The 25264-nt window shown below is 47.9% G+C and overlaps 2 protein-coding genes across 3 annotated transcripts in view; both read right to left on the minus strand.

Moving 5' to 3' along the window:
* The window catches only part of BSN (bassoon presynaptic cytomatrix protein), a 127370-nt gene extending 121590 nt beyond the window's left edge, over nucleotides 1-5780 (minus strand). The window contains exon 1 of the mRNA XM_077129305.1: nucleotides 5503-5780. Coding sequence (XP_076985420.1) covers nucleotides 5503-5705 — 203 coding nt within the window. The 5' untranslated portion in view covers nucleotides 5706-5780. The remainder of the gene's footprint in view (nucleotides 1-5502) is intronic.
* Nucleotides 5781-17226: 11446 nt separating this feature from the next.
* Nucleotides 17227-25264, minus strand: part of DAG1 (dystroglycan 1) — a 107998-nt gene continuing 99960 nt past the window's right edge. For both annotated transcript variants that reach the window (XM_077129311.1, XM_077129310.1), the window contains exon 3: nucleotides 17227-22041. In XM_077129311.1, the coding sequence (XP_076985426.1) occupies nucleotides 19639-22041 (2403 nt within the window). In that variant the 3' untranslated portion in view covers nucleotides 17227-19638. The remainder of the gene's footprint in view (nucleotides 22042-25264) is intronic.

A 25264-nucleotide genomic window follows, 5' to 3' on the forward strand; every position in this document is an offset into this window, starting at 1 on the left:
CGAGCAAAGAACAAGAAGGAGAACAGCCCTATTCCCAGCCTGGGGGCCCAAGGCACAGCACAGATGAGTCAGGGAGTATGCTTACTAGCCTCATCCCACAGAGACAGCTGACCAGAACCTAAAGTATAAGACAAATGGGCTGAGAAAATGCGAGGGAGCCACAGACGCACATTAGTGGCCCAGTCTGCAGGGAGGGAGCCACAAGCAAAGGGGGTCAGGGAGGAAGAACCAGAATTCTATTCCCCTCCCCGCAACGGTAAGGTCCCACGGGCCAAGGTCCCAATTCATTTCCCACCTATGGCCAGCTTTCACCACTGTGCTGGTGAACACAGATGAGAGAGGTCCCTGCAAGAAAGAAGACTGAGCGAGTCCTGTGACATCCACATGTCAACACCCACATGACATGCCCTTGGCAAGATATGAGAGGCCTAGGACAGAAGCCCCTACAGCTAGACTTTGCCTCAATTCTCAGCTTACCAGGAGAGAGCCTCGTCATAAAAGAATTCTCGGCCCTTACTGCAGACATGCAGGTCTCAGTCATTATTTCACCATTAAAAAAAAGTGAGTCTTCAGGCAGGAAGGATAAGTAAGACCAAGACAGACAGGGCCTGCTGGAGCTGCATAGCCAGGCAGGGGGAGTGAGGAATCAGTATGTGTAAAACACCTAATAAAGAGTCTCTGATGAAGCAGGCGCCCAGCATGGTAGCTATGGCTGTTAAGATAGTTTTGTCGACCTACCTCACAGTCAGCCCTCATTCACTGTACATGGGGGGCTCCAGAAGCAAACTCCCCTCAAGGAGCCTATACACAGGAGGATCTGTCTCTCCCCACTTCCATCACCAATAAAGGGAAAGAGTCTCATTTAGACATGCAGAACCTATGAGAAGGGTGAGGATTTACTGAAGTCCCCCAATCCTATCTCTTAGCAATCTCCTACTCACATATAGAGGGAGGACTCCTCCAAGCTGGGGTGAAAATGTACAACCAGGAGCCTCTGAAAGCTTGGCCTTCCTAAACTCAAAACCAAACCTATTCAGAAAAAGGAGAATTTTAGAAAAAGAACAGAAATCTTATCTGTTACATTTTTCTCTGGGTCCCAAATTAGTTCAAAGCCTAGTTCTACATTTAGTAAACTCCTTCCAGGTTCTTCATGTCTAAAACCCTCAACAAATCTATTTAAAAAGCTAGAATTTTTGTAAAAAAAAATGGAATATGAATCAGAATAGCCTCTAGATATAATTCCCAGTTCATAGGAAAAATATAGGACTGAGGAACACCTTCAGAGACACCACAGGGATGCAATCAGCATAATCCAGAATATGAGAAGCCATAGGATAAATGATACTCCAGTATATAAACTGCAAGAGAAAAAAAGGAGAGGGATCTATAGATTTAAAGAAATTTGAGGTACATCAGACAAATGCAATGTGTAAACCCTATTGGAATCTCAATTCAAACAAGCCAACTGTAAAAATAAATGTATAAAACAATTAGAAAAAATGGAACTCTGACTGGATATTTGCTGAGATTATGAAGGGACAATTTACCTGCTTAGATGTGATCATGGTACTTTGGTTAGTTTTATACAAAGTCCTTATCTTTTAGAGATACACACTGAGATATTTATGATGAAATATTGGGTTGTCTGGAATTTGTTTCCATGGGATTGAGGAATGAGAGGGAGAGATGTGATTGGAGCAGCATGAGTCGATGGCTGTGGTTGGGTGATGGAAACATGGGAGTTCATTGAAATTTTCCATAAAAAAAAAAAAAGTTAGCCTTTCTCCTCTTAGTCTCTTCTTAGGATAACCCACTCTAATTTTTTTTTTTTCAATCAAGAGTAGGGGGAAAAAAGGGTCCAGTCAACAGTATCTCATCAATTTTACTAATGCCCATTAATAGCTATATTATCAAACTGCCCCTTTCTTCCTGGCAAGAAATGCAAATATGGTTGCCTCCCTTGGGTGAAAGTTTTATATCATCACTATTTGAGTATCAGGTTAGTTAGTTTAGTGCACACCCTAGGACATGCCCTCCATGAGATTCCAGATACTGGGGCCAAAAAAGATCTCTAAATGATAAAAGATCAATATTCCAATCTGGCAATTGTGTTCTTTCATTTCATCTTTACAAATTAGTCCTAGATTTTTCTAGAGCCTGGCTGTTTTCTGATATGGTACAAGAAGTCTAGCTAATCCCAGATCAGAGATAATATGCCTGACAAGTCCACTTCGAGAAAGAAACTCCAGGAAAGATTTTCAGAGCAGCCTCATTCATCTTCCATTATATGACCAGGTTCTTGGTGCCCAGCTGCTATTGTCTCAAGATGTCTCCGTGGTATGTGGGCTGGAAGTAAGAGGCAACCCTGGTGTTGATTATACAGTTTGATGGCTAATGAAGGAAAGAGATGTCTCACCTGGCATCATTCCAGCTCTTCCACCAGCCCATTCTCTGCTCACTGCCCCTGCCTGTATTGACCACTCTCCTCATGCCATTTTTCCCTCTCTCTACCTCTCCTAACCCCAATATTTTTCCAGGTTTTCTTTGGTCTTTCCTTCTCCTGAGCTTTGCTCTGCATCTACCCTCTTCTCATTCGATGGCAGTTCTATATGCACTACTTATTTGACACTTTTCAAACACTGAGCTACTCATACTGTCTCTTCTAGGGTCCTTACATGATTTGGCTTTTCAAGAATTAACCAGACTCTGATGCTAGAGCACAGGGGAGCATCATATAGCCTTCCAGACTCTCCACAGTACCTAGCATAGTTCTTGCTCTTGTGTGTTAGTAAATACATTTTGGCTGATTGACTAAACATAGGCAGGTCCATTGAGCTGGTGTACACTATACAGGCTGCCACTGGTCCATACGCTCCTTTGTGCAATTTTTCAAAAAGATGCTTTCTGGGATACTGATAAAGTTCAGTCATGATCTGGTGCTGTTCCATGGATGTATGTATTGGTAAACTCCATCAACATGTACATCTCACTGTTCTCTATGTATACCTCCATAAAAATAAGTAAATGAATAAATGAAAGGCATTCCTTCCTCTAAGAAGACACAGCCTAAGACAAGGGCACACAGCTTGGAGAATGGAACTTGCCTTCTCTCAATCTGTCATTTCTTCAGAAAGGCACAGCCTACAAAACCGTACATGTTGACCCTGAGACCAGAAATGGAGGGTTCTGCCTTGCAAAACTCTCTGATGCTCAAGGCTCCATGTCATTCAAACTGGTTGAGAAGCAGACTTGTGGGTGTGGCAATACTGCTCACAGGCTTTTCAGATACAAATGCTGGAATGGTCCCCATCACACAGCCCAAATCAGCTCAGTGTGAAGAAAAGACTAACTCAGCCTGGGGTAACAAGAGGGTAATATGGCAACAGGGATTCAACTCCCACAAAACCTCAGTTCCATTTCCCATCTGGGTTTAATAAAATGATCTTCCCATTACCTGATCCTCTACGAGGTTTGATTTCTGACAATTCCAAAATTTACAAACTTGCTTGAAACAAACATACCCCTTTGCCAATGCTCTTTCCTGAATGCCCAGAAGCACATGCCATGGGGCTTTTTCTCCATCAATGGGCCAATCTGTTCAGCAGCAGCTTGGTACAGAACATGCTAAATTTGGCATCAGGTACCTGAGAGGCTCTGGTGGGAGGAAGTAGAAGCGATTCTGATGCTGAAGGAGAGACAGATTATGGAGGTGCTACTCAGATGAATTCAAGCTGAATTTCAACCAGCAGAGTAGATCCCACCTCCTAAGAGGCCCCATAATTGAGCTTTGGTGACAAATAGTCAGCCCAGTCCTCAAGTCTGAAAGCCACAGGACCTCAGCACCACAGCCCAAGTACGAGCCTTGCCCACAGCTAGGTAAGAGATCCCATGACTGTTAAGCCCATGGTTCCCCTCACCCATAGCAGTTCATGATTCTGCCTTGTGGCAAGCATAGATGGGATAGGAATGAACACAAAAAGGAAATATGAGCAGTAGATTCCAGCCTCCTTCCTGTCCCCCTGAGATGCCCAAGTCTCTCAAAATTCCATATACTGGGCTCTACATCATCAGATATACTACAAGCAGAGCAGCCTCTTTGATTATGGGAACAGAAATGCCAAATTCCCCATTTAAAGAACTCTCAAAGATAAGGTGTTTTTCCATCAGCTGTAGATACTTTCCCTTGGAAGGAGAGCACTAAAATCTGAATGAGCCTCCCTCAAGCTAAAACCCAACAACAGCTCAACATGCAGCAAAATGGACATTTGCAGCGCTAAGAGCTGTGTGCTACCCAACTGCATTACTGTAATAGCTAATGTAGAATGGACAAATCCCACCTCGAAATGGGATACTCACAGGCCAGCCTGTCTGTGGTAGGTTTCAAGCTACTAAGAGTCCTTTATGACTGTTAGCTGTCTAAGAAATTACTTCTGAGGAAATAAATGCATGAGAAGACAGATGAGGAATCAAAAATTATGTTCTCTCACAGGCTATGTGCTCCCACACAGAAAAGCCAAGACAACATATTTCAGCAAGCTCATATGGAACCCTTCCCCCACTCCGGATTTTGCTATGCCCCAGGCCTAGTTAGTATAAAGGTAATGCCTTCCATTTTATCCTGTCGTCTTGTGGTAGCTTTCCTGAGTTTTCAGTCTACTGATCCATTAAATATTGACATACCCTTCCTTATATTCACTGCCATTTGATTGTTTCGCAGGACCTTAGTTGGCACACATTTTAAACAAGTTGGTTTCATGGTATTTGATCAAACATGTTCTATTTAAGGCATTCTAAGTGAGTTTCAGCTTTTTCAGGGTTTTGAAGCAGTAACTAAATCATAAGGCAACAGGAACACATTTGGTGCTAGATAATTCAATAGCATTTCTGCTTCATTCTAAAGCATTTCATGAAACCTTTGTGAAAGAGCATGATCCTGTTAGTTTTGTTGGGCTTAAATAAGCTTCATTGTCCAGTGGGCCTTTTTCCTTCTTCCAAAGATGATTATAGTCACTAAAATGCCTGGGGAAAGCTCATAACCAAGTTCACGGTTCAACTATTTCCTTATCTTTCAGTTCTAGCAGTGACACTTATCTTCCCTGACAGCCACTCCCATTGTGCTCTTTCTTCGGCCCAACACAATGGACACATGCCTACGTTTTCCATCTCACCGCTCCTCAGTGCAGGGCGACCAGGCTGAGGTTACATAAGCCCCTCCTGAGCGGTCCGACCCAAGCACTGGGGGCAAGTGAATCTGGGGTTCGTGACAGAGTCACGATCTAGAGGCCCCGACTGATCCTGCACTTGCCATCCTGCCTCGCCAAGGCGGCGCGGCTGGAAAAGGAGGACGGCTTCCTGAGACCACAGGCTCACGCCAATCCCGCAAGGTTCTAAGTGCGGCCGGACACCGGACCGCGCCGTCCACACTAGATTGTGGGGCCGCACACCCGGCCCTGGCCTTAGACTGCAGCTCCCCGCCCCCTGGGAGCCGCAGCTAGCGCTTACCTGCCGGGACCGGGTCCGCCAGCGGCAGACCCTGGGCCAGGGGGTCCCGCGGAAGCTCGCGCAGCTCCTGCCGCGGGGAGCTGTCCGCCGCCTGCCGGTGCTGAAAACGGCTTCCCTGAGCCCGGGCCGGGGCCGGGACCCGCGCCTCCAGGCGGCAGAGGCCCATCGCCAGCGCCGCCCTCAAAGCTGGCCTCGTTGCCCATCGCGGGTGGGCAGACGGGTCAGGGCCGCTCTGGGCCCGGGCCGGCAGCTCCCGGGCGGCTGCTCACACGCTCATCGCCTCCGTCGCCGCCATCTCCCTACTCGTCTCGCGCCACCGCCGGCCGCCGCGCATGCGCGATCCATGCAAGTCCTTCCCCGCACACACCCCACCACCACACCGTGCGCGCCCCCGTCAGCCTGCGAGGACGCGTGTCCACGCTGCCAGCCGCGGGGTCGCCGGGAAAAAGCCTCCGCCGCCCGCGCATGCGCCTTTCCTGGCCTACGCGGAAGGGCTGTGGTGCCTAGAGTCCGACGGATGGGGTGTCGACCGGGGGTACTGGTTAGCCGGAGTGTTCTAGGAAGCCGGGGTGGAGGGGCTTTGGCCCCTAGAAGAGGCCGCGGGTCTTCGTTCCGTCCCTTGCCCTGCCCAAGCTCTGGAGCGGGGACTTGCCCGCGAGTATCCTAAGTGCCTTCCCGGGCGAGTGTCTTGGGGGCAGGCTTTGGGGGCCGTCCTAGTATGGCCTCAAAGTATGTGTAGGACTTGGAAAGACAAATGAACAAGGGTGTTTATAGGTACAAGGTCGTGTAAGGATGGAGATTTGTTGGGGCCAGCTGAGGAGTGAAGACTATATGCAGATGGAGATGGGAACCTTTGGGAATTCACACTGAGGCCTGGTCCCACAGGAAGGTCTCAGGAAGCCCTGCGGGGAGAGGTGGAGAGTGTGTCAGGGTGGTCTGAAGCCAGCTGGAAGACCACCTCAGCAGCCCCAGGCCAGTGTGACCTTGGTGGTAAAGAAGAGTAGTCAATGTTTCTTGGAGGCCTGGAGCTATGGCCTCAGGTACTGTTTAGGTGAGGGGCTGCAGGCTGCCTCTTTAACCTGGGAGTTCACTAAATGACTTTTTCATTACCTCAAGTTTACATACATGACTGTTTGTGCACTGCTCAGGACCGTCTACCTCATCGCTCTCCATGTGAACCAGTGCTTTGCTGAGGGAGAATACTTTCCTAGAAGAGCAAAACTATATTCCAAACCGCTCATGCCTTTATAAATCATGACTGTGTAGAAGTGCTTGAGTAAACTTGGACCCCTTTTACAAATCCATTTAATTCTCCTAAGTAATATATCAGATGGGACGTCAGAAGTTCTAATTTGACTGGAATAATCCAGGGACCCCAGTGAACATGGACTGATAGCCAGCCTAATGGCTCTGGGTGGAGGGGTAAGAGAGGAAACCCAGGGCCCCCACTTCCTGGTGTTTTCTACTGACCTTACATCTGCTGCCCTTTGAGCTAAGCTGCCTGAACTCACTGGAACTGCCTGAGATGAAGACAGCTTCCCTGCCTGTCTTATGATGTGCCTTGCTGTTTGCTCCTGTGCTGCAGGGTTTGAATAAACTGGTGATTCTGGCGATTGCATGTGCATATCTAGTGTAGACTCCATAAGGATCTACATCCCAGTTCTGCCACTTCCTAGTTGGGACAGTGGCAAGTGATGTAGGCTCTTGAGCCTCCATTTCCTAGTCTGTAAAGTTAGTAGACCCTCTTATATGGGGGGATTATAAGGCTGGAGGGTCTGATATTTGTAAAAATATAAAAATAAGTATCTGACACACACATGGTACCTCTATTGCTAGTGTCTCTGTAGTGGATGGTCTGGGATTTGGGGACTTTGTGCCATACTTTACACCTGGGGAAGAACACTCAGTCACTTCTGGCAAGCTAGTGGCTTGACCTAGGCCTGGCTTCATAGATACCTGTCTGTATGGATGGAGGTATTTGGAAGAAGAAAGAGAGAATGTTTGTTTTTTTTTTGTTTTTTTGCAGAAGCCACAGGAGTGTGGTTTTCCACAGATTTAAGTCAATATGCCCCTGGTTCCTATGGGGGTTATTAGCTCTACCCAGCCACAGGAGGCATCGGGAGTTACCCTCCTCAAGAGTAGATCTCTGAATACTGCTGGTTAGTGGTTAATGAAAGAAAGGGTATGATGTATGAGTTTTTTCTTTTTATTTTTCTGGAGCTGTACGAATGTTCTAAAAATTATCATGGTGATGAATACACAACTATGTGATGATATTGTGAGCCACTGATTGTACACCACATATGGACTTATGTGTGTGAAAATTTATCAATAAAAATATTAAAAAAAAAAAAAAAGAGTAGATTTCTGTTTCCAGGGTCCTTGCTGCCTTGGTAACAAAGGGCACAGCACAATGCACCTTGGAGGACTTGAAAGTATGGGTTAGTAGCACCCTCCCCTCCTCTCCAGTTCTTCAGTTTCTACTTCCTCTGGGGATTATTCCCAGGGGACATGCCTCAGCAGTCCACATGCATATCTACCCCTGGTTTTGAACTTTGGGGGTCCTACAAACCTGTTCTATGGACAGGCCAAAGATTGGTGCTGGCCTCTGTGCTGATTTGCCATGTTTTAATCAAAATCCCATTTTGTAAAGGCAGAATAATCCCTATTCAATATTGTATGTTTGAAACTGTAATCAGATCATCTCCCTGGAGATGTGATTTAATCAAGAATGGTTGTTAAGCTGGATTAGGTGACGACATGTCTCCATCTATTTGGGTGGATCTTGATAAGTTTCTGAAGTCCTATAAAAGAGGAAACATTTTGGAGAAAGTGAGAGATTCGGAGAGAGCAGAGAATACTGCAGCACCACGAAGCAGAGTCCACCAGCCAGCGACCTTTGGAGATGAAGAAGGAAAATGCCTCCTGGGGAGCTTCATGAAACAGGAAGCCAGGAGAAGAAGCTAGCAGATGATGCCGTGTTTGCTATGTGCCCTTCCAGATGAGAGAGAAACTCTGTGTTTGCCATGTGCCTTCTCAGATGAGAGAGAAACCCTGAACTTCATTGGCCTTCTTGAACCAAGGTATCTTTCTCTGGATACCTTTGATTGGACATTTCTATATTCTTGTTGTAATTGGGACATTTTCTCGGCCTTAGAACTGTAAACTAGCAACTTATCAAATTTCCCTTTTTAAAAGCCATTCTGTTTCTGGTATTTTGCATTACAGCAGCTAGCCAACTAGAACGGCCTCTGATTGTCTGGAGCTCTGATTCCAGTCTCTTATTTTTACTCACTGTTTTAGAGGTCATTTCCTCCTCTTGACCTAGACCAGGGGCTTCTCAACAGCAGGACCTTGTCTGCCTGGCCCTACCTCCTGGTCTGGTCCTGTGGGGCTGTGTTTTGGGCTGGGTTCTCTGTCTGCTCTGAGCAGTTTTCTCATCTGTGCTTCCAATAGCTTAAAATCATCCTAGCGAGAAGTTTGGCTCCATCTCCTACATCACCACATTCAGGCTTTTGACCTAATGAATAACAGGGTGGATGCTAAGGTTGTGTCACGAGTTCCTCCTCCTGTAGCGGTTGTCAATGAGTTGTCTCTACACACCTAGGAGAATTTTTTAGGCTTAACTGTTCTTTATGACAACTGAACAAATCATGGCTCTTTATCTCAGTTTATGCAAACCAACGTGTGGTGCACCTGGGACTATTCCCTCTTACATCTAGTTGCCACCCCACCAAGGACAGGATAGACCTGGAGACCCTGAAGGAGTTTCCCAGCCCTCTAAGCTTCACTTGCTAAAGGTATTTTTCTTTCCACTTCAGCATGATATGTGGCAGCCATTTTGGAAAAACACTGGATGGGAAGAGAATCAATCCATAGGCTGAAATGGAAGTGATGGAGGGATACATGGCCATTCTGCTTCTCCAGTTTTTGCTCTTAGACACTTGTAGAGAACCAGAGAGAAAATAGAATCAGAAAAAAATCCATCCAGGTAGGAAAAGGCTCAGCTAGAGTCAGTTCATTGCTGGGATTAGTGGAAATTATCAGAAAGGCAAATCTTGGAGGATTGAAGAGATGACAGGGTCCCATGAACTGCACCCAGAGACCAACTGGACCATGGGCAAGGAAACATGCAGATTAGCCCCAGCAAGGAGGGGTGGGGACAGAGCACAGACTCTGAATATGGAAGAAGAAGGTTAACTGAGGATGTTGTGAACTACTTCAGACTGCTCCAGAGAGACTGGGAGAGCCAGCTCCCTAAGCTCTGTGCCCTTGTTTTTAACATGGTGCTCCTGGGACCTGCCACGCCCTCCCGAGAGGCAACTCAGGAAATTAGCTTCCCGCCCCCACTCCTCCTCCAGAGAAACAGAACTGAAGAGAAAAGAAGAAAGCTCAAAGAAGCATAGCTTTCCTTCCTGGCTGAGGTTTGTTAGCACCACCCACTAACAAGAGGAATATAGCAGCTCCCCAAGCAAGCGCAGGCTAGTATAAAGCTACACACAAGGGAACTGACCATAGTCCTGTTCAGAACCACCTGTACTGGCCTAGACAACCTCACGTGTGCACTAGAGTCCTCAGCTGGCCCAGGACCCTTGGTAGAGTAGGAAAAGGGAACAAATAAAGAATTTGTTTGATGCCTAGTTGGCATAATTCTTTTCTGTTGCAATGTGTAAATGTTTTTTTTTTTTTTGTATTATATGAAAGAAAACACTTAAAAATCACCAGAAATATTTATTACTGGCCTAACCTCACCACCCATGGATTGCTCCCAAGAATGCTAATTCAGCCCCAATGATAATAGAGTTTTGCGTTTCTGAATGCTTATTATGACAAGGAAAAAAAATGAAGTCATGGTTTCTCCAGGTTTTAAGCATCCAAATCAAAACATGCCACTTCCTTTGCCCTTTTGCACGTCTCCAGAAGGGCCTCCAGGCATGCATGCACTCATCCTTGCCAGCCAGAGAGTACCCAACTCCTACTCAGTGTCAGGGTATTGCTCAGCACTAAGGCACAGAAAAGAGTGTGGGAACTTCCCTGAAGAGCTCAGTTTGCAGAGAGAGAGAAATAAGGACAAAAATTTATTTGAATAAACTATAGAAAATGCTGCCTCAATCCCTCTTGTAATATTTCCCACCAGAGTTCCTATATAGGGCCCCCTACCCACCTCTGTCCATGAAGTTTTAGTTTCCTAGGACTGCCACAACAAAATACCACAAACTGGGTAGCTTAAAACAACAGAAATTATTGTCTCACAGTTCTAGAGGCAGAAGTCCAAAATAAAAATGTCAGCAGGGCCATGCTCCATCTGAAAACTGTAGGGAAGAATCCTTTCTTGCCTCTTCTACAATTGCTGGTGGTTACCAGCAATTCTTGGTGTTCCTTGGCTTGTAGAAGCATCTGCCTCTGTCTTTACATGCCCTTTTCCCCTGTGTGTTTGTTTCTGTTGATATTTCCCTGTTCTGATAAGGACACTAGATAGGTGGATTTGGCCTACCCTAATCCAGCTTGACCTCATCTTCACTAATCACATCTTTGAAGACCCTCTTTCCAAATAAGGTCACATTCATGGGACCAGGGGTTAGGACTTGAACATATCTTTTTGGACAATACAGTTCAACCCTTAACACGTGGACAGGGGAAGAACATGCCCGGGTGTAAGGTCATGCCCTTGTGCCCTCTCCTGACCAGTCCATATGCTTAAAACCCAGGTAATCAAGGTTTAGACATGATTTGGACAGTCCAGGGGAAGGGACAGTGCCCCTACTTCTCCATCAGGCTCAGATTTTTGGGTGCCTCTTAAAGGGAAAACTGCCCCTGACCCCTTTTAGGCTCTACTTCTTCCAAGTAAAAAGAGTTTTACTGAGAATCACCGTTCACTACCAGATATTGTGAGCCATAGGATATAGCCACTCTCTCTATCGAACTCCATCTTTGTCCTGGTTACAGCAAATTGTGATAGAGGCTCAGCTCATCCTGTCTGAGTGCCCAGGCAGCACCCAGAAGACAACAGAAGGTAAGAACAGAATGGGATGGAAGGTGGGTCTCTGATGGTGAAGCAAACCTTTGTGGCAATTAGAAAGGTCCAGGGGACTCCTTAGGTCCCTGCCAGGATGGATGATTTTGATTTAGTTAAATGTGGCATCAAGGATGCAGCAGAAACCAATACTGTTGAGCCTACTTTGCCCTCACTGAGCTTGTACTCTCCAACTCTGGCTTTTGCCTGCCTGCTCCCAAATCAGGCCCTGAGCCTGGAGGGCTTGACAGCACTCAATGCAAGACCACAGTTCTGCTCCACAGCAGTGGGTGTGGCCACAGCATCACCAGGCCAGGCTATGAGGGTTGAAGTTACACCTGACATCAGTGTATTCTGAGGAGGTATGAATCAGAACCCTACCTGGTTCTCCAAGGTTCTGGGCTGGGTGGCAACAGGTAGCCATTGAGCAGCAACATCTGAGTTACCACTGCTATTTATGTATTAATAACCCCTCCAGCTGGGAGGCCTGATGTGGGCATCAGCTTTCCAGGAAGGCAGTCTTTCTGACAATGAGCTTACAGTGCAGACTGAGGAATTCCTAGCAAGGCTGGGCAAAGGACTTCCTCCACCTGCCACCAAAAGAGCATAAGGGCCACAGGGTCAGCTGAGTCCAGTCCCCTGTCTTTTCTGATTCCAACCAAGTCTAAGCCCATTCACGGCTCTGCTCCATGGATCCACAGGGTGGTTTGTCTCCTAGCCCTGTTTGGCTCCAAGCTTCTCTGAGGAGGCTAGAGGTCTGGGAGTAAGCTGATATGTCTGCCTGACAAGGCAGGGCTTAGGAGACACAGAGATTGCTGGGTCAGAGCAATTGGAGGTCACAGTCATTGCCTCTTCAGCCTCTCATTTGCACTCTAGTCACTGCAACAGACACAGGAAGGCAGAACTGCTCTCCCTCCCGCCACCCCCTCCGCCACTCCCACCAATGCACAATGTGTTTCTTAAGGACTATGTCCCCTTCAGCAACGCCCATGTCCAGTTCCTTGCTTGGTCCAACCACACACGTTTCTTGAGGATTAGCTCAGCCAGGACAAAGCTGGTCCCCCTATGCACACCCAGAGACAAGGTATCACCACCCTCAGTAGAACCCTCATTTTTTTCTACTACCAGAGCAGCCCCTTTCTATGTCTCTCTTCTCTCCCTCCCTCTCTCTTTCTGTGCTGAAGTAAATGGGGAGTTATCTAGACTACTGGTCTCATTCCTTGGATAGGGAGGTGATCTGGCCTGAGCGCTCCATCATTTTGGCAGGTCCCAAATTCGGACTTTACCCTTGGTAAACCTGATGCACTTAACACCATGACATAAGGCAACAGAACCCTCAGTCCTGATCCTGGGAGTCCTGGCCAGGCTATGGACATTCCATGCTGACCCAGTATATGCTCCATGCTTGAAGGCACCTTTGGAAAAGGTGTTCCCTGGGGCTTCCACATGCACACCCTCTAGGATAGTACCAGGGAAAGAGTGAATCGCCTGACACCTGTCTGATTCTAGGGCTCCTGTGGCCCAGCCTACGGGAACCCCAACCACACAAACCAAAGGCACCTAGCAACCACCTAGGACCCTCCCAGATCCCACAATGCCATATCAAGCTATTTTGCCTTTGGACCGTGCCCTCAGGAGCGCTGAGGCTGAAGAAAGGGGAGACTCTTGAGAGCACCCAACAAGGGGGAGTCCCACTGGTTACAGGCCTCAACCTGAGTGCCGCGGAGGTACCCAAAAGCTGAGGTGATCAAGTACGCGGAGGAAGCGTCCTTTTTAAATTTTTTCCGCTTACGTACATCCTGATTCAAGGTGTGCTGGAGCGGCCACAGAGGGGAAACCATTCAGAAGCCTTGGCTCCAGACTCGTACCTCCCTTACCAGCTTCCCTTCCCGAGGGAGACCCATCACCGCCGGGGACAGTCTCCTAACCCTGGCAACATTCGTCCCCAGGGCCTCAGAGACTTGCGGCGGCGGTGGCTGAGCTCCAAGAGAGAAGTCCTGGCCACAAAACAGTCCGCGACCAAACTCGGAGCAGCCTGGGGCGACTGCGAGCTGCGAGCTGCGAACCGGCTTCTCTTCGCCTGCCCCCTCTCCTTAGTCCCGCCTCCTCTAGGTTCAGCACTGTTGGCCAAGTTGCGTCCTGCCTATGCCAAAGCCTTAGCCCCTCCCACAGCCGGCTTCTTCTCTCACTCTCCTCACGCTTAAGGGCTTACTTAACCCTGCCCATAGCCCTACTTCTAAGGTCCGCCCCCCGCGACTTTGGTCCCGCCCACTGCTGACAGGTTTAACCTGGCCTCTTGCGCCACCTCCTGGGAATCCGAGGGCCCTTTCCCTCTCGGGACCGGAGCTGCGGTCTGCCTTCCAAGGCAAGACTCATTCTGGCGGGGAACTAGAGCTCGTATCAAAATGGAGGGCTGCCCGCATCGCCGCCCTGAACCCGTCCGGAGTCACGGCCAGACCGATTTCACCCTTCGCCAGCTGAAACCGGCCAGTATGCTCCACCAAAGCAGGGAGCAGCCAAGACAGCAAGGGCCCCAGGAGCCAGGTCTCTATGTTGTCCTGCCCGAGACTGCACGCGGGCAGGCCCCTCCTCCAGGAGCATCCCACCCCCAGCAGGTAAGTACACCCACCTCTTTCCTTGTTTTTCCCACTGGGTGTTTTTAGGGTCCCTGTCAGGGAAATGGTACCCAGCATCCTCCCACGGGGGCTTCAAATAATTCTTTCCTGCCCTAAAAGATGAATGAAATTTTATAACCAAAAAAATCCAAAACGTTTGGGTCACACAGGTTTGAACCTGACTAGTAGTACTAGCCAAGAGACTTGAACCAATTCTCTTGCTTTCTCTGGGCCTCAGTCACTTTGGCTCAAGATGGTAGTTGAGAAGGTGAGCTGATACAAAGCAGGGAAGTAGCTAGTTATCAGACAATTTGGATTTTTTAAGATGAAGTAATATCGACAGAGAAGCAAAGCTTACCCTTCAAGGACTGATACCTCAGTGTGGTCTCCCAGGCTCTTAAAGGGCTGGGGAGGAGCTTGCTCAGGAGTTTGCTCAGCATGTTGGGGCCAAGGGGAGACCTGGCTTGGGGCTGTATGGAGCAAGCTGTGTGGAATCGCTAGTCCCTACCAGTCTGGTGGTGCTCTGGAGGGCTGGGCTGGCCAAGGGTTCCTAGGCACCCCAAGATTCCCCAATAAATAGCCTTGGCCGTTTTACTAGAAGAAAGCCAAGATCCCACTAGCCCTGCTTAGATTCTCTGCTCCATTTGCAGACAGATGTATTAGAGATTATATGTTATCCCAACTCCAGCCTTTAGTCCTCAGTGTGTCCCAGAACCCCTAGGAAACCAGTGCTGTCCCCACCTCACCAACAGGAAGCCAGGCTAGAGGATCCCAGAAACTTACCTTGGCTTAGAGGCTGATAGGAAGGCAGGTGCCTTTGGGTCTGACAGTACCTCACCCACTTCCTCTCCCTTCTGGCCCCTTCCCTCCACCTCCCTCTTTCACATCTCAAAAAACCTGAGCAGACAGTGCCCACCCAGCTGCAAGGACAGGTCACAGGAATCAGGCAGTACTGCTGGGGAGTGGCAGTCTGAAGGGCCAAAAGGCAGATATTCCTCTACCCCCACTAAAGGAGAACAGGGTGGGACAGAAGCCGGAGGTCTTCTGTTCTCTGAGACCAGGGAAACCCCTCACTCTGGTTCAGAAGAGTGAGTCCATTCGTTAGCCCGTGGCTTTGGGTTAGATGTTAAACAGAACTTACTGAGGCCAAGACAACAAGGAATGGCTCAAAGGCAGGGTCGTTTCCTGGGCTCTTGCCACTAAGTCCATGAGGTGCAAGTCCCTGAACACATCTGGCATTATCATCTTGGTACACAACCTAGTTCCACACATAGTTCAACTCCCCACTCTGGGACTTAACTTTATCTGTAACATGAAGAGAAACTCTGCTCTGGTCTTGAAGGTCACAAGCAGAGGGGGCAGCCTGGATGGTACAGGGGAAAAGGGTGAAGACTCAGTGGGGCTGGGGACGAGTCCAACAGAGGCACAAATTGTTCTATAACCAACCTGATCCTGCCTCTAAGACTGAGCTGCTGCCTCCCCTGCCTCCTTCACCCTGCGCAGTGTCCCAAGACTATATAGACCAATCCCTTCTTGAACACTGAGTCATGCTTAGCTTACTCAGCTAGCCTGTTCATTCCAAGCAAGGCACTTGGGGATGGCCATCCTGCGTACAAGCTCACCCATGACAGTGCAGCCTGGACAAAAACTGTTCTCCCCTTTTATAGCTGCTGGAGAATATGCTTACCCTAGCTGAGCTTAGCAGTCTCTCTTTTTTTTTTTTTTTGTATGCTATATGGTGGGGGTCACATTTAATTCTTCTTCCATGTGAGTATCCTGTTATTGCAGCACCTTTTGTCAAATATGTTTTTCTTCTTTGTTTGCTTTGCAAAGTACATGCGCTGGGAATCAAACCTGGGTCTCCCCCATGGCAGGTGGGAATTCTACCAATGAACTACGCTCGCACCCCAGCAGTCTACTCTTTGTACTTAGTTCCCAGAAGGACATTAACCAGATCCTCTCAGTTCTGCTTACAGGAAAAAGATAACAGAATAGCATCAAGAACACCCTGTGGTGGGCAGGCCACGGTGGCTCAGCAGGCAGAGTTGCCATGCCAGAGACCTGGGTTCGATTCCCGGTGCCTGCAAAAAAAAAAAAAACATCCTGTGGCTCAGTGAATCAGTGACTTCCTCCTCAAAAGATGAAAGTTTGACTTTCCAGTTGAGGCTCAACTCAGAAAAGAGTCATGAAGACTCTGCACATAAGAGCTTGCACATCAATATCTAAATCTAATCACTGGAGCTGGAACAACAAAACCTGCTTGAGACAACACAGGATTGAGAAATTGCTCGTGTCTTCCTTACAAAGATCCAACATCAATGCTGACCTGACCAAGAATGAGTCATGTGGACATTAGTTTTTGACCCCTAAAAAGAGTCAAAACCTACTTTTACCTTTACCTTTAAAAACCCTACTTCACACCCCCAACTTCAAACTGGTTTGGGGAGGATTTCCTCCAGTTCCTTGCTTGAATACTTTCAATAAATTACCTCCACATTGAGACGTTTCTCCTTTGTAAGCAACGGGTCAGGCAGGCCCTTCTATGGAAAGAGCCATGCTTACAGTTATCACCTTCTCCCTGTCCAAGGGCCAAGGTGAAAAACACCTGCCTTGAGACTGCCTGGGAGACTGACCAGCCCCAAGACCACAAGGCAGTGGTCCCTATCTTTTCAGGGACCCAACCCAAGGGATCCTGGCCTAGGAGGTGCACTGGGTCACCTACTCTGGGACAGTCAGTTTGTGGCAGGACGATTTGTAGCATTCTCTCTCCTACCTAATCTGTGGGTTTTCTGCCATTCCACCTTACAGATGAAGAAATTGACAACCAAAAGTCATACCTGGCCAAAAAGGCTAGCTCACAATGAAAACGGTACTGAGGGGGGCTTATTTGTTGGCAGTGCTTCTGGGACACATCTCCAGCTCTCCAGAGGCACAGAAATGCTAAAGTTATGTGAGACTTCAGGTCAGCTGTTCAAAGACCATTTCCAAGTGGGCCTGGCCAGGTCCCCTCTTCCCTGTCACATGGGCGCCAGCCCCCACCACTTATGACCTGCAACTCACAGGGGCCAAGGAAATAGATGCGTGGAGGCAACGGCGTTGTAATAAAGACACTGCTTTTATTTAGTTTGATATGTTTCTTTACAGAATGCAGAAAACACATCTTAAAATCATACAGAAGGAAATAAAACACATCAGTGGTTGGTGAACACTTGAATGTGAGATTGGTTCTCCATCTCACAGAGTCCAGCGGCCACTGCCAGCCTGGTGCTCAGGGAAGGAGACGGCCTACAAGGGCATTGTTGCTGTTATTATTCTATTCACTGCCCCTTTGCCTCCAGTTGCTATGGCAATAGGCCATTCTGGGCCAGCCATGTCTCTGTATGGCAATGGCCAATGGTGGGGTTGCTAGGGGCAACGGAGCTATTCAGAAGGTCTTTCAAAGCCCTCACCTGGAACACGAAATTATTTCGTTTTGACAAGGTCATGAAAAATAATCTCACCAGGTGAGACCCATTTGTGCTCCTGACTCTGGGGCATTGGGGAAATCCTGGCTTGGACCAGGGCCTGGAGACATGAAGCTCAGTCACCAGTGGTCCACTGAGCCCTCATTTAAAGGCTCCCCCTACAGGGGCACTGCTCACTCTATAGAGTACCTGCACCAGGGGAGGGGAAGGGACTGGCCACAGTAGAAGGCTCATAGGAAATGCCCTCGTGAGAGCAGTGGGGTGAGGCCCCCAGCCCTCCTGCCAGCCCACCCCTCCTGAGGCAGCACACATGAATCCTCTGCAAAATGTCGATATGGCTTAAAAGTGGCTGCTCGGTGTACAAAGGGAGCCCAGGTCCACCCACCCACTCCTGATCATAGAAAGGAAACATTATTGCAAAAGGCATTCCTCCTCCCTAAAAAATACTCAAACTAAAACAGAGTCAATAGAGTCATGCTCAAAAAGGATTCTTCCAAAGGAGGAGAATCGAAGCAGGGTGGGTGCCCCTGAGTCATGGGACAGAGATGCAGATGGATGGACGGATGTTCTGCTAAAGAAAAAAAGGCAAAAGAAGCCCCTGTGTAATCCCGGAATTTAAACCATTAAGGAAAAAAAGAAGAGGGGGTCAAAATCAGCAAAGCCTTCAGTTCCATGGAATCAACACTAAGAGCTTATACAAACTGCTGTTAAGCATCACCATTTTTAATCTTTTTTTTTTAATAAAACAATTTGTGGCTGTATAAAAACTTTAGTAAAAAATTAGCTTTGAGAGCCCACAGATTTTTACTATGAACTACTGTTGGCACTCCTCCCCAGCCACTAGACCTTTTCTGACTGTTCAGACCCAAGGCCTAGGACTGGGGTGCCAGAGAAAGGGGGTGGAGTGGGTCAGGGCGAGGCTGTGGACTGGAGGGATAAAGTGGCCAAGGTCAAGTGAGAAAAGAGCATCACATGACATAAAAATATTGCATCTTCACCAAAATGCCCCCCACTGAGTGTTTCAAAACATGATATTTCTTTTAGAATGGGGGGTGGGGTGGGTTGGGGTGGGGAAAACATAAGAGAAGATAATATGTTGATGTGGTCAAGTCCCTCAATCTCCCCTGCCACCCCGGCAAGTAGCTAGGTTTGGGGCCATGGCCAGTGCTACCTCTTGGAGTCCTTTTTCTATGGAAATGAAGACCCCCTTGGTGATGGGCCACTAGCGTGCATGGGATGGGGGTAAGGGTATCCACAGCCCAGAGGTCCCTCCAGCTTCCAGCCCCTGACAACAGCGGGTGAGCAAGTCCAGCACCAAGGCCCTGGCACCTTAGCCAGGGCTGGGAAGTCCCCATTCACGCTCTGGGGTATCAGAGCAACCAAGTTTACGTAGTGTGAAAAAATAGGATTCCTTTGATAAAAAATACTGTCCCTTGGTCTTCTCTAAGTTTGAAACACCCTGGGAGCTTATTTTTAGCAAAGCAATTCCCCATCCCACCCCAAAATTATACATACAAGTTTAGGTAAACAGCAGATTAAATGTAAAAACTTAACCTTAATTTCTGAAAGTCCTTGGAATTTCATCTTTAACTACTGTTTTCCATGTTACATCCTGCAGCTAGACACACATGAATAGAAAAAACAGTACAGTTAGTGTTAAAGGCAAAACGCAGAGAGCTGGGAAACTGCCCAGTACTTCCTGCGAGTTCATTCACGGTTCTCACTCCCTCCCTCTAAATCTCTACTCCAAACCGTGCTTTCAGAGTCAGCCATCAAAGACACAGCGAAAAATTTTCTATGAACAAACAAAAAGCTGTTAGGCAAAAAATAAAAATAAAAAAACTCCCCAAAGTCTCTCCAGCTGCTTTGGGGTTTAGGAGGACCAGAGAGGGTGGGCTTGTCCAGGCCCTGTGTGTGTCAGTGTGTGCTAGGTCAGGTATTGGCTTCCGGTGGATGATGGTCTAAAGGCCACCGGTCTTCATGGACAACATTACGTTGTCTCCAGGCCCCTGCCCTACCCTGCCTCCACCTAGGCGCTTGTGGGTTAAGGGGGGACATAGGGAGGGGGAGACCGGTATGGGGTCATGTTCTTGGGGCGGGAGCCCTTGCCCTCCATGGGGGCTGTGAAGGGTGGAGGGGGTTGATAGGGAGGCGCATTGGGATCCTCGTCCCGCAGGGGTGTGTACTCTCCCACAGTGTCCTGGTTCAGAGGAGTGGTCTCGGGCACACTCTGGTTGGGGTACTCGGGAGGGGGCAGAGGGGCCTTCTCCTCCTGCAGGATGAGTGGCATACTGGAGGAGGGAGGGGGCTTAGAGTCGTCCAGCTCGTCTGCAAAGATGATGGGCACACCCTTCTTGATGAAGGTGGCCTGGTCCTCAAGAGTGAGCTTGCCCTTCCGCTTCTTGCGGTAGCAGATCATGGCAATGATGCCAGCAATGAGCAGGATGGCTGCTACCACCACAGCCGGGATGACCGTGTGCAGGTAGACGTCATCCTCACTGCTCTTTTCAGGGTCCCTGTCTGGCGCCTCAGTAGGCGGTGCCTCTGAGGGCATCCTCTGGGGTGGCACCACAGGGATAAACTGCAGATGCCGGCAGCTCCCTGAGCCCGTCACAGCAACACTCATGGCCTTGAAGTCAGGCTCCAGGGCACTAGAGAAAGCGGGCCGAGGCTTCCCATCATCTTCAGCAATCCTCTGGCTTAGCCCTGTGATCTGCTCCTTGGGGCAGGGCTCCAGGGGCAGTGTGTTGTTGGTCCATTCTACCACGATGGAGCCCCGGGTGATATTCTGCAGTGTGATGGTGCTGCAGTTGCGGTCCCCAAAGGCAAAGGCCAACTTCTTCACCAGGGTAATCTTCTTCTGGATGTCATTCACCACCAGAGCTGGGTCACCCACAAACTTGGCCTTGAAGCGTGCAGGAGCCCTGTCCCCTTGAGGGCGCCTGTGGACATGGATCTCAAAAGCATCAACAGCCGATAGGCCCCCCTTATCTGTGGCGTGCATGAAATACTCGTGCTTGCCCACATGGCTGTTGTCAGGTAGACCATACATGAGTTGGCTATTGCTGTTGAACTGCACCCAGGACTTCTCACCCACCAGCTGCTGCTCCCGCAGTTTCAAGGTTAGCTTCAGTTTGTCAGTAGTGGTATCCTCCTTATCATAGAAGGTGTCTGGTGGGATCTTCATCTCAAAGTAGGTGCCAACCCAGGCATCCACCCTATCAATGTGGTTCTTACGCTCTGGGGGCTGGTTGGGCTCTCCTCCCCGGGGTACTCCGCTGGTGGTGGTGCGAATGCGAGTTGGTGGGGAGGCCGTTTCCAATCTGGTGATAGGAGCTTTGGTGGTGACACGGGGCACTGGTCGGGGTGTACGTGGTTTCTTAGTTGGCCTGCGAGTTGTGGTGGTTGAGGAGTCAGTTGAAGGCGTAGCTGGTTTTGGTGTGGATACTCGTGGCTTCTTGGTGGTGCTTGTGGGAGGGGTAACGACTGCTGTGGGTTCCACATAGCCAGGAATGGTCATTGTTGGGCGGATCTGACCAGAAACTGTGGTGCCAATTTCTGACACCCGAGTGGGCTGGATGGGGCCTAGGGTTGGGGTCTGAATGATGGCACCGCGAGTCCGAATGGTGACTGTGGGCTTTCCAGGGATGGGATCCCTGACTGGAGGAGCCATGGTCTCTGTTGGAGGAGCAATGGCTGGAGATGTGGGGGTGGGTACAATCCTGGATGGTGGTTCTTGGATGGCGGTGGTTGGGGGTCCAATGGCAGTGACTGGTGTGGGTGTGGCGTGGATCTGCCTCCGAATCCGTTTGGGGAGAGATGGTTTCTTGTTGGCAATGTGCCAGCCCACCACAGGGTAGCCAAGCTGGGCTGACATAGCACCCTCCCGGGCAGGGGCTTCCACACCTCGGATGTCAGGAACACTATTCTGGTTCAAGGAGCAGCCCAGCCTCCAGGAGAGCAGGGCCCCATTCTCTACTACCTTTTTTGCATTTCCTGGGCCAGCCATGAAGGCTGACATGTCGAACAGTCTATTATTCACCACTGGCACCAACTTCATGTTGTGAAGTTCTACTTCTGAAAAGCTCTGCATCCTGTGCAGGAGGTCAATCCTTTGCTTTGGGGTCATCTTGGTGAGGTCAGCATCTAGAATCACTGTCAGAACAGTCACAGGCTCATCAGCAGCACAGGCAGATGATACCATCTCACCAGGATCTGGTGAAGCTGCCCGCATGGACTGTGGTTCATTGTGGTCTTCAGGGTAGACCTCGATGGAGAACACGCTGGAAGTCTGAGGGACATGGCTCCCATTGGCCCCCAGCCGTGCAGCACTCACCGAGATGTAGTGCACACCCTTGTCAGTGTCAAGAGGGAGGCCCTCCAGGGTGTGGCTCTGTGGGTCCCAATGCAGCCAGGATGGCAAGACCTCCTTCCCCGCCGCTGATACCTAGGAGAGATATGGGTATGAGTCATAGGTACTACTGTTACTGTACAACCTGAAAATGATCGTGATAGTTAACCACTGACCTAGCTTCAAATGTGTGATAAGCTTTAAGTATAATTCAAAACTCCTATTGGGGGAGTGAATTCCTCTCCCCCAGAGAGGTACAACCAACCTCATTTATCTGTCATAAGAGACTGAGACTGCCAGCTGGGGCTAGTTTGGAAGGCACATGATTAACCCAAGGCCACATGGCAGAGAAAGAATGGTGCTAGCATACATGACACACCCCAGAGAACTGAGGCCAGTGAGTTCAAGGATCTCGCAGATTTTTATTCCAGTGACATACCATGCCATCTACTTGCCCACTCTGCCTACAGAATCAAGTTTGAGTGCCTCATCCCAGCTCTCAGCACCCCTTTCCAGCCTCACCTCTGACTTCTCTGCCTTCTCTCTGCAGACACCATGCCTTTGTTCAGGCCATACACCTACCTGGTCTGGAGTGCCTTTCCTGTTCCTCTCCACCCATCTGTTTTAGATGGGCTTGGCTCAACTCCCATGTGATCTCTCCTAACACATCATCATGACTGTTGGCTCTTGGTCAGGTGCTACAATCAGCTGAGGTTGTGTTTCATGCTGACAAAGATGTATACTCGTTGAAGGGGTAGGTTTGCATCTTCTCCAATGCCCACAAATGGAAGCCAAAGCTGGGCACATGAGGCTGGGTGCACAAATGAGGGTTCCCGTGTAGAGAGGCACATTAGTGTGGAAAAGCAAATACAGTTAGTTGTGCCTGATAACAATCCTGCTTCTCATACCTCAAAAGAAATAGTGTGTGAGGGTGGGCAGATTGGAAAACACTATTCTTGAAGAGTGCTTATTAAAGGCACTTTTTAAGTGGAGCTGCGGTCACTCTAAAAAAGAGGTTAAGGAGTTATTTAAGTTTGGGAAATGTGCAGAGCCCACCACTGCCCTTGGAGAACCCGGGCTTAGAAGTAGGCCACAGGCTCTGAGAAGCCTGTCTGCTTGCTCTACCAACCAGCATATCCCAAACTTATTTCAGCATGGAAGTCCTTTTCCATGGAGATATAACCAGTAACATTCAGAACATCCAAGGGAACGCCTCCATAAAACTTCCACCATCACCCTGATATATCCGAAAGTAATTTGGGCAGTGAATAAAGAAGTATTGGCAAAGTCCCCTTGGGGACTTGGGAGAAAGAAGAAAATATTCAATTTCCTAATCAGGAAAATTTCGGATATTCTTGCAGTGGGCTAAATGTACAAATTAAAAAATGTTTTTGCATGAGGAAGAACAAAGTAATGTCAATATTGCAGGGTGTTGAAAACAGATGGTAATTCATATTTTAAAACTTTAACTTATGTGTGAGACTAAAGCAAAAAATGTTTATTTGGTACAAAATTTATATTTTGACTAGTGCATCTTCTAATATAACTTATATGGACAGTTTAATTGAACACCATAAGTACATGGAACCTTGAGTAGGATATGAGATTTTATAGGTTTGTCCAGAATGATGATAAATCCCAGAGTGATCTGAACAGTGAATAAAAAAGTGTTTGCAAAGTCCCCTTGGGGGAATGGTGAGAAAGAGGGAAAATTCAACTTCCCCATATGGAGAAGGCCTGATATTCTCTCTCTCTCTTTTTTTTTTTACATGGGCAGGCACCGGGAATTGAACCCGGGTCCTCTGGCATGGCAGGCAAGCATTGGCCTGATATTCTTGCAAGCAATGAGGACAACAAAATCAATAGGCCAAACCCTCAATCTTGGGGTCTGTTCATATGAAACATATCCCCGCAAAGGATAGGCTAAGCCTACTTAAAATTAGGCCTCAGAGTCACCCCCAGAGAACCTCTTTTGTTGCTCAGATGTGGCCTATCTCTCAGCCAACACATTACGCATTATATAGATAACCCCTTTTTAGTCTAAGGTGTATTAGACAGGCTAGAAGGAAGTGCCTGAAACTGTAGAGCTGTGTTCCTGTAGCCATGTTTCTTTAAGATGACTGCATAATGATATAGCTTTTGCAAAGTGACCGTGTGATTGTGAAAACCTTGTTCTGATGCTCCTTTTATCTACAGTGTGGAGAGATGAGTAAAAAATATGGATTAAAAATAAATAAATAATAGGGTGTACAAATGTTAAAATAAATGGGTAGAGGGAAATACTAGTGGTCAATGAGAGGTAGGGGTAAGGGGTATGGTATGTAGGAGTTTTTCTTTTTATTTCTTTTTCTGGAGTGATGTAAATGTTCTGAGAAATGATCATGGTAATGAATATACAACTATGTGAAGATGTAAGCCATTGATTACACACCAAGTATAGACTTTTCATACGTTAAGAATGTTTGTGTTGTATGTTTATTGATTTTATTAATTAAAAAAAAATTAGGCCTAAGAGTCACACCCAGAGAACTTCTTTTGTTGCTCAGATGTGGCCCTCTCTGTAAGCCAACTTGGCAGGTGAACTCACTGCCCTCCCCCAATGTGGGAAATGACTCCCAAAGGTGTAAATCTCCCTGGCAACATGGGACTGAACTCCCAGGATGAGCCAGGACCTGGCATCATGGAAATGAGAAAGGCTTCTTGACCATAAGGGGGAAGAGAGAAATAAGACAAAACAAAGTTTCAGTGGCTGAGAAATTTCAAACAGAGTCAAGAGGTTATCCTGAAGGTTATTTTTATGCATTATATAGATACCACTTTTTAGTTTGTGATGTATTAGAATGGCTGGAGGGAAGTACCTGAAACTGTTGAGCTGTGTTCCAGCAGCTTTGATTTTTGAAGATGACTATATTAAGATGTAACTTTTACACTGTGACTGTGTGAGTGTGAAAACCTTGTGTCTGATGCTCCTTTTATCCAAGGTATGAACAGATGAATAAAAAATATGGATTTAAATAAATAATAGGGGGGATAAGGGGTAAAATAAATTGGGTAGATGGAAATACTAGTGGTCAGTGGGAAGGAGGGGTAAATGGTATGGAATTTGTATGAATTTTTTTCCTTTTTATTTCTTTTTCTGGAGTGATACAAATCTTTTAAAAGAATCATGGTGATGAACACACAACTATGTGATGATATTGTAACCCTTGATTGTATGGAATGTAGGTGTGTGAAGATTTCTCAATAAAAATATAAAAATGAAAAACGAAAAACTTCTACCATCAGCTGATAGGAGAGTAAAAACATGACTCTTGCCTAG

Source organism: Tamandua tetradactyla, chromosome 15 (genome assembly GCF_023851605.1).
Source record: "Tamandua tetradactyla isolate mTamTet1 chromosome 15, mTamTet1.pri, whole genome shotgun sequence".
NCBI lineage: Eukaryota > Metazoa > Chordata > Mammalia > Pilosa > Myrmecophagidae > Tamandua > Tamandua tetradactyla.